We start from the raw sequence: 14,579 nt of genomic DNA, 5'->3' as shown, positions 1-14,579 counted from the left end.
TATTAATACTTTGATCTGAAATACCAATTAACCTACATGACTATACTGTAAAAATGACCTACTTTACTTCACTGTCGCAACACTTATGACACTACCTGTGATGTAAAAAATAAATAAAAATGTACCATTGAACTTGGCTTAGAAAAGCAATACATGATACATTTTAACCTTGACTGCTGCTTTTCTTTACTGAGGCAGCCTCTTCAGTGTTGGCACCAGGCTCATGGTAAAGAGGGTCTCTTCATCCTCCTTCCTGTGAGCATCAGTTGGGCTGCATCCCTCTCGACGGCTTGGAGGAGCCTCTGCTGAAATGAGTTGAGTGGATCTGGGGGCTGGTGCCTCCTCCGACGCCTGGTGTGACGTTGTTCCTCTTCGTTTGTCTCCACGGCCACATCCTGTTCAACGAGGTCCTCGGTGGTCACTTCTGTGAGGTTCATAATAATCTCAGGTGGTCCTAGATCCAGAGGTGCCTCCTCCATTTCATCATCTTCCATGGCTGCACCGGTGGAGGTTATACTTGTGGATGATGTCGACGTTGTAGAGGGTCTCGCTGCACCGGTGGAGGTCATACTTGTGGATGATGTCGACGTTGTAGAGGGTCTCGCTGCACCGGTGGAGGTCATACTTGTGGATGATGTAGATGTTGTAGAGGGTCTCGCTGCACCGGTGGAGGCGGTGGTCGCACTTGTAGGTGACGTTGAGGGTCTTGATGCACCGGTGGCGACAACACTTGTGGATGACGTAATAGAGGGTCTGGCTGTAAAATTGCCACTCGTTGCCATAGGCACAATAAATGGATCCAGAAAAGAAAGAATGTAGCAGAAGCGCCAAGGCTGCTGGCCTGAAGCTGCTGACCCAGACCTCTTCTCTTTCTCTGCCCTTCTCTCTCTCTGATACATGGCCAGAGTCCTCTCCACTTCCTCCTAGTCTTCTTCTACATAGACATGAACATGATAAGCCATACCATCACCTAGCATAACTATAGTTATTAGATAGATATCATGAACATGTCACCTACTGTACACACAGACACACACACGGTTATCTGACCAAATTATCAGGGGTACAGTAGTATCTACCATTTATATTACTATGTATCTGACATACACACTCACACTCCTTCAAACATGATTATTTGGTAAAGTTATCAGGGGTAGTAAACTAGCATAATTTACATGACTATTTATTTCACACACACCTCATTGGCTAGGTTAGCAAGCTAGCTAATGTTAACTAGCCACATCTAGCACAAGCTCACTACTAAACTGACAATCCTACTACCGTGGACACTTTTCTCCAAGCAGCATTTTTTGTGTTTATGTCCCTGTAGCTGTCAGCAGTTGTGTCAAAAAGACACGGTTTTGAGGATACTGCAAAAATTATTCTCTACTCCATGTGTCCAACCGCATGCGGCCATCTGCAAAAGATACCTGCATCAGTATAGTTGCCTAGCTGCGCAAAATGTTATGCAGCAGTGGTGCAATGACACAGTCGGTGTGTTCGAAGCGTTAGCCCGTGGCAACGCAGATGCTCGTTGGCGCACGCAAGCAGTGTGGGTGCAATAATTGAATAATTTAGATTTCTAAATTTAATTTTTCAACGCTCCCTAGTCAGTCCATTTTTATTTGTGACAAGATTAATTGTCAGAGTAGAGGACCTTGTGCATTTCAGGTAAAATAACAACCCAAGACATATTAAGTAGCAACAGCAAGCTAGCTAGCTAAATGGGACACATTAGCTAGCAACAGCAAGCTAGCTACCTAAATTGCCATAAATGTTTAATGCTTTTCGACCTGTCCCCAAATTAATATAATTGGTTCTGTGTGTTTTGATATTTCAACCTGCTTGTCGTGATCACGTTTGGTGTGGGGGGGACAAAATAATTTTGCTCACGATGGAGCATGCAGACGCGGTTTGGGCATGGCATTATGTAAATGTCATGTGGATGTAATGTAAATTCAAAGATGGCCATTTTATGCATGTTTAACTTAAGTGTTTTGAATACTGATAACTGGTTTATTCATTTAACAGGTGATGGCACTTTTAGTGGAAGAAGTACAGTGTGTTTTAATCCATATGAAGGTTTAATAGTAAAGGGACTTAGTTACTAATTTGTAATCTTTTCTTCCAGTGGATAAAGATTTGGGATTCTAAAGTATATTCCATATAATAGATAATGATCACTTTGGGACAAAAGAAACTGAGGGAACAGTCTTACTTCACAGTTTTAATAATGATTTCTAAATTAGTTGTACGCATCATAGAAATTATACAGTCACCATCTCTGAATGTCAGTTTTAAATCTCATGTAACATTCCTGGATTTTTTTTTCTTCTCTTGATCATCTCCAGGATCAAAAGTGAGGAAATTGACCATTGCTTTTTATTTTCACTTTATTAACAAAAATCCTGAATTGCCACAGTTACTGTGATTCGAAAATTATTGGAAAGGCAACAGGCTTTTGAACCTTGAGGGAGAAGTCTACCACGGGGCAGCCCTGGGTTATGCAGCCCAGAGAGATGATGTCCACATGGGGGGAGAGATACTGGGGCAGGTTGTCTGGGGTCACCCCTCCACTGGCCTCGATTAGCACAGACGGGAACTCCTCCTTCAGAAGCTGGGCTGCCGCATGGAGTTCCTGAGAGAGGAAAGGACAGAAGAGGAATAGAGGCCGGGAGGGACGAGTGCAGGAAGAGACCGTGTAGGAAAAAAGAGATTGAACGAAATGCACAGCACTGACATACAGGAGGAAGAAGAATATGACTTAATTGATAGTACATGAATGTCCAACGGAAATATGTCTTCTGCTTTATCGCAAGCCCTCCAGTACGTCTCTACCTCTTCTACATTTACTTCCCTGATGTCTTTGGGACGTCCTTCATCAGTCTCACCTGTGGCTTAAAGTTGTCCAGCATGACGATGTCGGCTCCTGCCGTGGCCGCCTCACTGCCCTCCTCCCGGCTGCCGCACTCCACCTCGATCTTACTGCTGAAGCCACACACCGAGCGGGCGTCCCTCACCGCCTGGAAGACCCACAGGTAGGTACTACATCAAATCAGTTCTCTATCAGAATGCCAAAATGAATCTCTATTCAAAATGCACAGAGGGGAAAACTTCAGCTCTCATATTAGAAAAATGCCAGATCTAAATGGTACATCTTGGAATATGAAAGACTTACATGTATTCTTGCACTCTTGATTTTCATGCATTTGTAAAAGGATTACAGAGGAATCGACAACCACATCCTAGTATAGGTTGGTGTCAAATGTACAGTTTGAGACATCCACCCCTTCCTACCTGTGTGATGCTCCCTGATGCCCATATATGATTGTCTTTCAGCATCACCATCCCACTCAGGTCCTGTCTGTGCATGGACACGCCGCCCACCAGCATGGCATACTTCTCCACCAGCCGGAACCCAGGGGTGGTTTTACGTGTGCCAGCCACATGGCCATGCCAGCCTGCCTCCCTGGCGATGCTCTGTAGCTGGGAGCAGCGGGTGGCTATCCCCGAGGCCCGGGCCAGGCAGTTGAGGGCCGGTCTCTCCCCGAGGAGGACGCACCTTGCTGGGCCTCTGACCACAGCAGTCTGGGCCACTGCATCCGGACCTGGTGGAGGTGAGGTCAAAGTAGAGTTTACCTAAAATTACAAACATCATGTGAGTGAACTGTATTTAATGGTTAGATTGTAATCAGTTGGAATCTATTCCAATGGAATTTTGTGAATGCCAAACTCAAAGCTTGTTTCCCCAATACCTTCTCCAAATGAATTTGGCAGTGTGATCAGAGTTGAGGTGTATTGTCATCACGTTTGTGAGGCATCTGTGTATTCTCGAAAACCTCCCGCATGTTTTTTGACCAGGCTCATAAGTTGGTCTCTTACCCAGCTGTGCTCCCTCTTTGTGTGCCCATTCCACAGTGCAGCTGAGCTCAGTGAAGACCGCAGTGAAGAAAGGCCTGCCCGCCAGCACGCTGCACGCCGTTTTGCACAACAACCTGGCCTCGACCTCATGTGATCCCACACATAGCCCTGCAGGGTCAAAGTTTGGTGTGTCCTCTGCCAGCCAGTCCCGTGCCAGCCGGGTCAGTGTGTGGGGAGGGAGCGTGTTTGACAGGTCATACTGAGGAGTCGTCATCTTGAGAGGCGAGGTAAAATGTGACGCCGGAAAGTTGTTCTGTTAAGAATGGAGAAAGGGGTTAGTTCCAGTGCTTTAAATCCGGCTATCCACTGATGATAGTTAACAGTTTGTAGTTTATTTGTACCCTACAAAATGTCCTGAGTTCTGGTATGAATGAATCCCTGCACTCAATGTGCTTTGCAACAGTGTCTGTCTTCAGGTTAAGATTCACCACAAACAAAGAACGCCGGTGTAGAGGGGGAAAAAAATTGGCCGTTGTGGGAGCCTCAATGGGGGCTGGTGTGTTAGAAATGCCAGAGCCGATTTCTGATCCCAGTCTGTGTGGTGATTTAACTCGAGACCCTGGTACAAGTTACGAGTGCAGATTGCAAAGAACGCTCTGTAAGCCACACCCCAGAGGGTGGAGCTAGGCATGTTGTTCAGGCACTTGGACACATTTTATAGTAAGGGGATATCATACGGAGATAGAATCTCATTTCACAATGGGTATGTGGTGGTTCTGTGTAGTTATGCTAATATATCTGAGTCAAGTACATTGCAGTCAATTTTATCTATGACCTAATAAGTATGTTGAAAAAGCCATCACTAACCCCTCTTTTCTATTTCTCCATCTCCCAGGACAACGGCTGAGGGCACCCTGGCCTACACCTGGACGTGCCTGCCCCCCCCTCTATCTGCCTGTTGCTGCATCCACTGCTTCAGTCTCCCCCCCCACACACAGAAACATGGATTTCTTTACTTACCATGACATCTTTATGAAAATCCATCTGACCCATAGGGTCTTGAAGTGTTTTAAATCTGGCTATCCACTATAGCCTAGCTATGGATATTGTCTGAGCCTGCTGGTCACATATGACCATGATTTAATACTGGACAGAAAACAGACTGTTGCTCTATCCTTATTTATTTTTATTTTAAAAATAAATTTGACCCCCTTTTTCATTGTATCCAATTGTTAGTAATTACTATCTTGTCTCATCGCTACAACTCCCGTACAGGCTCGGGAGAGACGACGGTCGAAAGCCATGCGTCCTCCGATACACAACCCAACCAAGCCGCACTGCTTCTTAACACAGCACGCATCCAACCCGGAAGCCAGCCACACCAATGTGTCGGAGGAAACACTGTGCACCTGGCGGCCTTGGTTAGCGTGCACTGCCCCCAGCCCACCACAGGAATCGCTGGTGCGCAAATTAATACTACTAGGGTTGAGGTCAATTCCATTGAAAAGCAATGCAGAATCATTTGAACCTTGCCTATCATAACCTTTGTGTGATGGATGGATCAATGTTTATAATTAATAAATTGCCAATAATTGAATGACACAATTCAGCCCAGTGGATCTTTATATTCTACAGATTATGAACAGTCATGTAACAATTGGAAGTGTTTTTGTTGCCATGTAGGCCTAGTATTTAGCCTTTGTTGGGGTTAACCAAGGGGGCTAATTCCTTAGGTGCTGGTAGTTGAAGATGCATTAGCTCCCAGCTGATGAGGCAGTGAGTGAGATACTTTGGACAGTGGACACATGTACACCCTGTGTTCAACACAACTCAATAAAATAAATACTTAAAGTATCAAAAATACTACAAGTCAACTGTGATTCCACGGTCTAGCATCTGTGCAGTCCCGTGTGGCTCACTTGGTAGAGCATGGCACTTGCAACGGCAGGGTTGTGGGTCTGATTCTCACGGGAAACCTGTATAAAAATGTTTGCACTCACTAATGTAAATCGTTCACTTAGGAGGAATGGTGGTCACTAGATAATCCAAAGAATTCAGGTAAACAGCGCCCCCCTTAGGCAAAACCGTTTCTATTGAGAAGTGTCTGGGACTTGTTTCCCTGTTTGCTACTCAAAGATATTTGACTTATTAAGTCATAGACAAAATTAACTGCAAAACACATGGTCTGAAATATATTAGATGAACTACACAGAACCATTAAAATAAGAGGCCTATCTCAGTAATAAAATGTGTCCCAGTTCACAAGCAACATGCCTAGCTCTGCCTACTGGGGCGTGGCTTACAGAGCACTCTTTGCAATGGCAGTGTTCGATAAAGGATTAAGCTGAACCGAGGTGCACCGGTCTATGGCCTGTGAGGTGAACGGGGAAAAGTAGTGAAGGAGGAGTGCTCTTCTCAAATCTAACTGTAATCCGAGCTGCTCCGGTCATGTTGTCACAACGGCTGCATGGTCTATCGTTCAGAAATATACATAGCTTCTCCATAAAAGGCAGATGAAGCATTTTTATCAAAGCAATCACTTTTGCAGGTGAAAACACAGAATCCTACTCATTACAGGGCTGCCAACTTTTGAAGAAAGTTTGGAGTGAGATTTGCTATTTGAATTTCATTGCCACCTGGCACAACCCCTAGATTGGGGACTGGGGGTCTTCCCCCATGAAAATTGTACTGTTTTAAATCTAATTTCCTGCAATTCTACATATTTTGACATGGTTTAGGCCTATGACCAGGTTTTTTTTCTTTCTTACAGGTCACGTGTCTTCAGGATGCTTTGGACATTAAATGAAAATGAACTCAAAATGCAACGATTTTGTCACTGAGATTTTTGGGGGATAACGTTCAAAGAATGCTAATAAAAAAAGTGTCCCTATTTTTGATGTGGTGGGACACTTTATTCAGACAGTAATTAAATGAGATCAGGAGACAGGCAAACGCTAGAAACAGTGAACCAAGGCCCTGCACAGGAAATTGTAATATTAATGGTTGATGGCAGTGGTTAACCAAATCATAGATTGCAGTCTCATTGTCCTGAGAATGCTTTAGTATTTTGTAATTAAGGTGAACTCGCTCTTTCATAATAGGGCTGGAAGAAAATCCTGCTTTCTCTCCAGAAGGAAGCCACCCCTGATCCATGTTTCCCAAGTGTTGGTTGTTTGAAAATGTTCTTGTTAGAACAATCACTTCTCAAAAATCACCCAATCTCCCCTAAAAATCGAATGAATATCAATATTCAGGTGGTTTATGCCAACTAGACAAAATATGATGTGCTTAGGAGTAGTGAGTCCCCTTGTGCTGCCATCCTGTTAGAAGGTAACAGATTATTTTATTACAATGGTTAAATTGGATTTTCATTGTGTTCAATGGTGTTATTTGCCCCCTAGTGGCGCTTTCTGGTACTTAGAAAGACGACGCAAACAGGAAGTACAGAATTTGTTTTGCACGCATAGAAGCAGCTACAAACAACGCTACGGTGCAGGTCTTTCAATGTAGTTATTTCTTGTCACGCTTCAGCCTTGGAAACATATTTGTTTGTAAGTTCGATTAAAGCATTTAGCTAATGATGATAATCTTGTTATTGATAGAGTTGCATTTACTCACAAATTGCAATGCCTTTAATGTATGTCGTTAGCTGTATTACTTTGCTCATGCGTCATTCAAACGAATTGTAAAATATACAATACTGTAGTTTTGTTACTGTTTCTAGTGTAATATGCTTTGTTATTCTACATAGATGGTTATACATTAGAGTAATGAAAGGAGCCAATTACCATATGGTTAACAATTAGCTATATGGTTTGGCATCATGCCAGATGCATGGTACCTTAGCGCGTGCTTTGTATTTATGCAACTTCAAATGTTTAATGTACAGCTACAGTATGTCGGTGTGAATTGAATACTAAAGTATATTCTTTTCTGTATTTTGCAGTTTCACAACATAAACGTTTTCAATATATTCATTCAAGAAAAGTCACGCCTTGGGAGTTTTATTGAAGACTTAGTTGTTAGCTATCTGTCTAGTTTTGCATGGGAACGCAACTCAAGGGCAGAATATACCCCTTGTCACCTCTGCCTAGCATGTGCACAATACTAAAATCCCAAATAACATTTGATTGCTGGAGCATTTAATATAAAATGCTTATTTGTTTGACTTCAAAACTGTCCATGAATGGCAGCAATAATGTATAGCCTAATATAATTAATTTTCAAAGACAAGTAGACATTATCCTATTTCAAATATGTGATTACACGGGTAAAACTGGGAAGTGGAATACTAAAATAACTGTGGGGAATAACAGTAGTGTTCTTTCTGAAAAGCACAGTAAATTACTCTATATTGTAGCCCATTGTTAAGAATGAGAATTGTTCTACTGATCAGACTAAATAAAGTAAAAATATCAAATCTCCAGACACTAACCAAATTATTGTTATATTCATTGTCATCCCTGTAGAATCAAATTGACAGTTTTTGGTTCACAATGTTTGACAAAATAATTTTCATAGTTAAACAGTGTGGATTAAATCGATTTTAGTACATGCTGTCAAAAGGCTGCATCCTGCAATAATAGGGACAGGAGCAACTAATTTGTGGACAACATTGTACATAAAACAGCACTGCCATGCAGGTCTTTTTACAGTTTTATAAACTCAGCAGTTCTCTCTCTCCATCGCCACTCTAATCTCGAGGGGCGTTTCTTTAAAGCATGCATCCAATCCCCTTGATCCCTAACAATTTGAACCGCTAGATATGGTTCACAGTGCTGTGGCAAGACAAGACAATGATAGAGGTTCCGCTCGTGATGTTAAATTGCAGGCGCAGATTTCAAGACGATTTGGAGCACAGTTGAACAGTTAACGCGCGGACTATACAATGGACTAATTAGACAAATGAATGCAGTACTTTTCAATGCGTGACATCGAGGTGTGCCGTGAGAGAAGAGGGTCAAATGCGTGGTCTCACGGTCAAATGCGTGAGAGTTGGCAGCTGTCATGACCACACGTACATTTTGAGCCGAACTCGCCGTTGACCAGAGCGGGTCACCTGACTCACGCCCGGGAGGCAGCCCTGTTCCAAAACGAATGCAATCACTTTTTACCCACCCACTTGATCGCACAGCCAAAGTCAAAATTGGCTATAAACTAAAAGTCGTTTTTTGGTATTAATTTGAGGTTAGGCATACGATTAGCAGTGTGGGTTGGGTTAAGGTTAGGTTTAAAATCAGATAAGAAAAAACATTGTAGGAATAAAATGCGTTTATGACTTTGTGGCTGTGTTAACTAGTGACAACCCCGTGCAATCAATAGTTACGGAGCGTTTTTATAGGCACTAATTCTGTAATGGCTCGTTCGCCTAATGCCGCCTTCACGTGTAAGAGTCGGAACTAGGAAACTCGTAAACGTCCGACTTCATAAGTGGTTGGCGCGGCACGCGTAAAAAACTCCTTTCCGGTCTTTAGGACAAACTGGCGAGCTACATGGGCGCGTTCCCTCTGCCCAGGCGTTGCTTTACGCATGCAATATCTTACAAGGACTGGATACGTATTTTATGTATCAGCGAACCACATATCTTATTGCAATTTGTCAGTCGATGACGCTGTACGTTTAGTTGTTCCCCTTGCTCTGCAAGGGCCGCGGCTTTTGTGGAGCGATAGGTAACGATGTTTCGGGGATGGCTATTGTCTATGTGTGCAGAGGGTCCCTGGTTCGAGCCCAGGAAGCAACATTTTTACATACGCAACCATTGGTTGGTGCATGTAACGGAACAAGACCTAGCTATAGCCACGATTAAGACAACTGGGGGAAAACGAGCCCCGACTGGGAATTCTTTTGAACTGTAATTCCAATTCCAACTCCGAATTCGGAAACACGGACATCTTTCTAGAGCTCCGACTTTACAACCTGAAGATAACTGATGTCATGAGTTGACTTTTTTTTTTCGAGTTCCAAGTAGTCTTGGGCATATGTCACCACACCGGTCCCAGAACGCCATCATTGGTCGACATTTTCTAATCAAAGCATGCTATATATATTTTTTTTAATTGTCTTCTCTTATCTTCCGAAATCCTCACCTGCCTCCTCAGAGCGGATTGAACTGTCACCGGGTATTCGTTGGTACTCTTGATGATGTGGATATCTCTGCACTCAATGTGCTTTTTCGACGCGTTGTGCTTTTTAACAGTGTCCTTCTTCAAGTGAGGATTCCCCACCACAAACGAAGAAAGCTTGCCTGCAAGTTGTGGTTCGGCCTTGCAATATTTGCAAAACATAACATTTCCTTCAAAATGCAACCACGGGAAAGCTTTCTCCCACTGTGCGTTGTATTTGTATTGTTTCCCACCGGCAGTGGTTGGCGAAGCCGGGGCAACGCCAGTGTTAAGGCTGCTGCTGGCCGAAACTTCATCTTGTGTTGCTGGTGGCTCAGCAAAATCAATACCGACAAGATCACTGACAGACTCGGACCCGGCCTCCCCTGGATCCTGTTGACATTGTCGCCTAAAATTCAATTGGATGCTCTTCATTCTCCTTTACAGTAGCGAGCCAAAACGGGCGCACTCAAGGTACTCGTCTCAAAGGCTCGCGGTTCCAGACTGTAACTAGGTTATGATTGGCGCGTTCAGCTAAACAAGCTTGAACTCGGCTACGATTGGCTCGTTGAGCTGCGCGTTGAATACGGCAAGTCCTGCTTACTTCCTTGTTCAAGGCCCGTAATGATTTTTAATGGAGTTCAAGCTTAAATCACAGAACAATGAGACAGATATCTTACCGGATGTATCAATATGAAGCATCCGCTTTGCGTTTCCACTCACTACGAGATGGATTTTTAACGACATTATGCAAACTTTCTCATCGATGAAACATTTGATCTCAATATAGTTCGGTTCACAAAACTAAAATCAGTTACTAACAGAGTGGACTAAGTGTTGTAGACTTTACCCTTTGCCAAAGTAAAACATATATTTTTTTGCGTTGTTTAGGAGTGCAAAGGCGAATTGAGTTAGTGCACACGCGCACTTTAGAGTAGGTGTTCCCTTACGGAAATATGCAAATATGTGCTAGAAGGCGCCAATACTTTGCTCTTCTGCCCACAATGGCTCAATTGTTCCCATTTGAAACGACAGGCTGTGGTCTCTTGGTTTAGTTATAAAAAATACATAAATCTTTGCTTATTAACAAATTCATGAAAACGTTGTCCTTTAAGATATGTACAATTATTCCTATTATATTTTCTTCTACCTGATTGCGTTTTTTTTTCATCTTCAAAAACCTTCATAAAAGGCATTGGTTAAAGGTAAATGAATCCATGAATACAAATATTATTAAAAATTTCTTCAATGACCCCATTTTCAAGAATTTGATTATATAAGCCGAAAGCCCATTCAAAAGCAGTACAGGACTTCAAAAACAGTACAGGACTTGAACCCGGAAGTAGGCGGGACATACATGATATAAAACAAACAGCAGGTATAAACCGCAACTCGTACATGTGCTCATATTTGACTTTTGCAGTTCGCACACATTTTGTTGAATATGCGAGTAAAATGGTCGCACTGTAGAGCCCTGCAAGTGTTAAAGTATGAAATGTTAAGCATTTGCATAATGGATAACCAGTGGCAATAAGAACATGGACAAGTCTAATGGTGCATTCAAGTGTTAGTGGAAACTACGAAACTCCGAAATGTCCGACTTGCAAACTGTTTGAATGCGGCACCTGTATAACTACACGTGTCTGAAGGATACACTGTGGCCCTCCCTGCTGGTAGCGAAACGAGTAGAGACCACCCCCCAGGAAGTGGCCATGGTAGCCACGGAAGCCCTGGGGTGGTAAAGAAGAAAGGAGGCCTCGACCCCAGGCGAAGCGTCACCCAAAACACCCCAGGGTGTTTTGGGTGGCCACGGCCTGACAGCGCTGCGCCTAGGGGAGGGGTCTCTTCTGGGCCCCGAAGGACAGGACGGTGATTGAGTCGGAATAGCAGGAGGAGGCGAGCTTGATAAGGACTCACCCCGTTCCTGTACAAAAGAGCGAAGACAGCTTTTTAACAAAGTGACTTTTTTACATGTTTTCATGTCTTAAATGTTTTATTTTTGTTAAATAATTTGTTCACATTTTAAATGGCTTTTAAAGATTGGATGTTTTACAAGAAAAAGTACTTTTATTCATGGTTGTTTCTATTGGTTTTAACAACATGTACTTTTTAACAAACTTAAATGTAATATTCTTTGTTTTATGCTTTTATGTTGTTTATATGTGTGTAAAATGTTGTACAAAAAAATATGACCTGTATAAATGCAACCAGTTGGCAAGTCGGAAATGTCAGTTTACAAATTCCGACTAATACGTGTATGTTAAAGGTTAAGATACTTTTAGCTCTCAAATTTTAGGCAGCATTCTGCCTTCTCCCCACAGTTCTCAGCCATTAGCGTCACCCATGACTGCCTCGTGAACTACAATCCTGACGCTGTGATTTAATGTTTAGAAATGTCAATAATCATAGCTTGCGATTCGGATTTCGAAACATATGACCCTGATCTTTCATCAGCGAGAAAGAATCATTCAAATAAAAAAAAAAACTTACTGTAGCAGTTTTGCGTAGATCAATACAGCTATGGGGTGCCTTCATCCAACAAAACTACACTTTCCAAGTTATGCTTACACACAGGCGTTCGCAGTGGTGTAAAGTACTTAAGTAAAAAATACTTTAAAGTACTACTTAAGTAGTTTTCTTCTGTACTTTACTATTTAGATTTTTGACAACTTGTACTTTACTACATTCCTAAAGAAAATAATGTACTTTTTACTCCATACATTTTCATTTTGAATGCTTAGCAGGACAGGAAAATGGTCCAATTTACGCACTTATCAAGAGAACATCCCTGGTCATCCCGACTGTCTCTGATCTGACAGACTCACTAAACACAAATGCTTTGTTTGTAAATGATATCTGTAAATGAAGCCATGGTTTACAGGCAACATCCGCACTGAGCTAAAGGGTAGAGCTGCCGCTTTCAAGGAGCGGAACGCTAACCCGGAAGCTTATAAGAAATCCCGCTATGCCCTCAGACGAATCATCAAACAGGCAAAGAGTCAATACAGGACTAAGATCGAATCGTACTACACCGGTTCCGGCGCTTGTCGGATATGGCAGGGCTTGCAAACTATTACAGACAAAGGGAAGCACAGCCAAGAGCTGCCCAGTGACACGAGCCTACCAGATGAGCTAAATTACTTTGTGTACTCCGAGCATGCGCTGACCAAATGTCTTCACTGACATTTCCGACCTCTCCCTGTCTGAGTCAAATACCAACATGTTTCAAGCAGACCACCATAGTCCCTGTGGCCAAGAACACTAAGATAACCTGCCTAAATGACTACCGACCCATAGCACTCACGCCTGTAGCCGTGAAGTGCTTTGAAAGACTGGTCATGGCTCACATAAACACCATTATCCCAGACCCACTCCAATTTGCATCACTATTGCACTAAGGAACACCCATGTTAGAATGCTATTCATTGACTACAGCTCAGCGTTCAACACCATAGTGCCCTCAAAGCTCATCACTAAGCTAAGGACCCTGGGACTAAACACCACCCTCTGCAACTGGATCGTGGAATTCCTGACGGGCCGCCCCCCAGGTGGTAAGGGTAGGTAACAACACATCCGTCACACTGATCCTCAACACGGAGGCCCCTCAGGGGTGTGTGCTCAGTCCCCTCCTGTTCACTCATGACTGCACGGCCAGGCACGACGCCAACACCATCATTAAGTTTGCCGATGACACAACCTGATCACCAACAACAACGAGACAGCCTATAGGGAGGAGGTCAGAGACCTGGCTGTGTGGTGGCAGGACAACAACCTCTCCCTCAATGTGATCAAGACAAAGGAGATGATTGTGGACTAAAGGAAAAGGAGGACCGAGCATGCCCCCATTCTCATCGACGGGGCAGTAGTGGACCAGGTTGAGAGCTTCCTTGGTGTCCACGTCACCAACAAACTAACATGGTCCAAGCACACCAAGACAGTCGTGAAGAGGGCACGACAAAACCTATTCCCCCTCAGGAGACTGAAAAGATTTGGCATGGGTCCTCAGATCCTCAAAAGGTTCTACAGCTGCACCATCGAGAGCATCCTGACTCATTGCATCACTGTCTGGTATGGCAACTGCTGTCTCGGAGTCACTACGTAATCGGTACATCACTGGGGCCAAGTCTCCAGGACCTCTCACCAGGCTTCTAAACTCCAGCTTCTAGACTGTTCTCCCCAAGCCATAAGACTCCTGAACATCTAATCAAATAAGGCTGAACATCTAATCAGAATATTTGCATTGCCCCCCCCCCCCCACACACACTCTGTTATTATCTATGCATAGTCACTTTAATAACTACCTGCATGTACATATTGCCTCGACTAACCGCACATTGATTCTGTACCGGTACCCCCTGTATTTTACTGCTGCTCTTTAATTATTTACCTTTATTTCTTATTATTTTAGGTATAAAATATATATATTAAACTGCATTGTTGGTTAGGGGCTTGTAAGTAAGCATTTCACTAAGTTCTACACCTGTTGTATTCGGCGCTTGTGACAAATAAAATTTGAGTGTTGGAGTGTGCCCCTGGCTATCAGTAAATACAAATAAAAAATTGTGCTGTTTGCTTAATATAAGGAATATGCAATGATTTAATACTTTTGATACTTAA

At 43.1% G+C, this 14,579-nt stretch overlaps 1 protein-coding gene across 2 annotated transcripts; it reads right to left on the bottom strand.

The window, feature by feature from the left end:
- Positions 1 to 2,212: 2,212 nt before the first annotated feature.
- Positions 2,213 to 10,605, bottom strand: LOC112245644 (nicotinate-nucleotide pyrophosphorylase [carboxylating]-like). Of its 2 annotated transcripts, none has more exons than XM_024413769.2 (5): positions 9,948 to 10,605; positions 3,883 to 4,174; positions 3,298 to 3,608; positions 2,892 to 3,023; positions 2,213 to 2,638 (listed from the first exon to the last, which is right to left on the bottom strand). In XM_024413769.2, the coding sequence occupies exons 1-5, from the start codon at positions 10,395 to 10,397 to the stop codon at positions 2,423 to 2,425; spliced, it is 1,401 nt and encodes a 466-aa protein (XP_024269537.2). In that variant the 5' UTR covers positions 10,398 to 10,605; the 3' UTR covers positions 2,213 to 2,422. The 2 variants fall into 2 exon arrangements, with proteins under 2 accessions (XP_024269537.2, XP_042166721.1); XM_042310787.1 differs by lacking the exon at positions 9,948 to 10,605 and adding an exon at positions 4,882 to 4,970.
- Positions 10,606 to 14,579: the final 3,974 nt, after the last annotated feature.

Source organism: Oncorhynchus tshawytscha, linkage group LG32, assembly GCF_018296145.1.
Source record: "Oncorhynchus tshawytscha isolate Ot180627B linkage group LG32, Otsh_v2.0, whole genome shotgun sequence".
NCBI classification, from domain to species: Eukaryota; Metazoa; Chordata; class Actinopteri; order Salmoniformes; family Salmonidae; genus Oncorhynchus; species Oncorhynchus tshawytscha.
The sequence above is the reverse complement of the archived record's forward strand: the minus strand, read 5'-3'. Positions and strand labels throughout refer to the sequence as shown.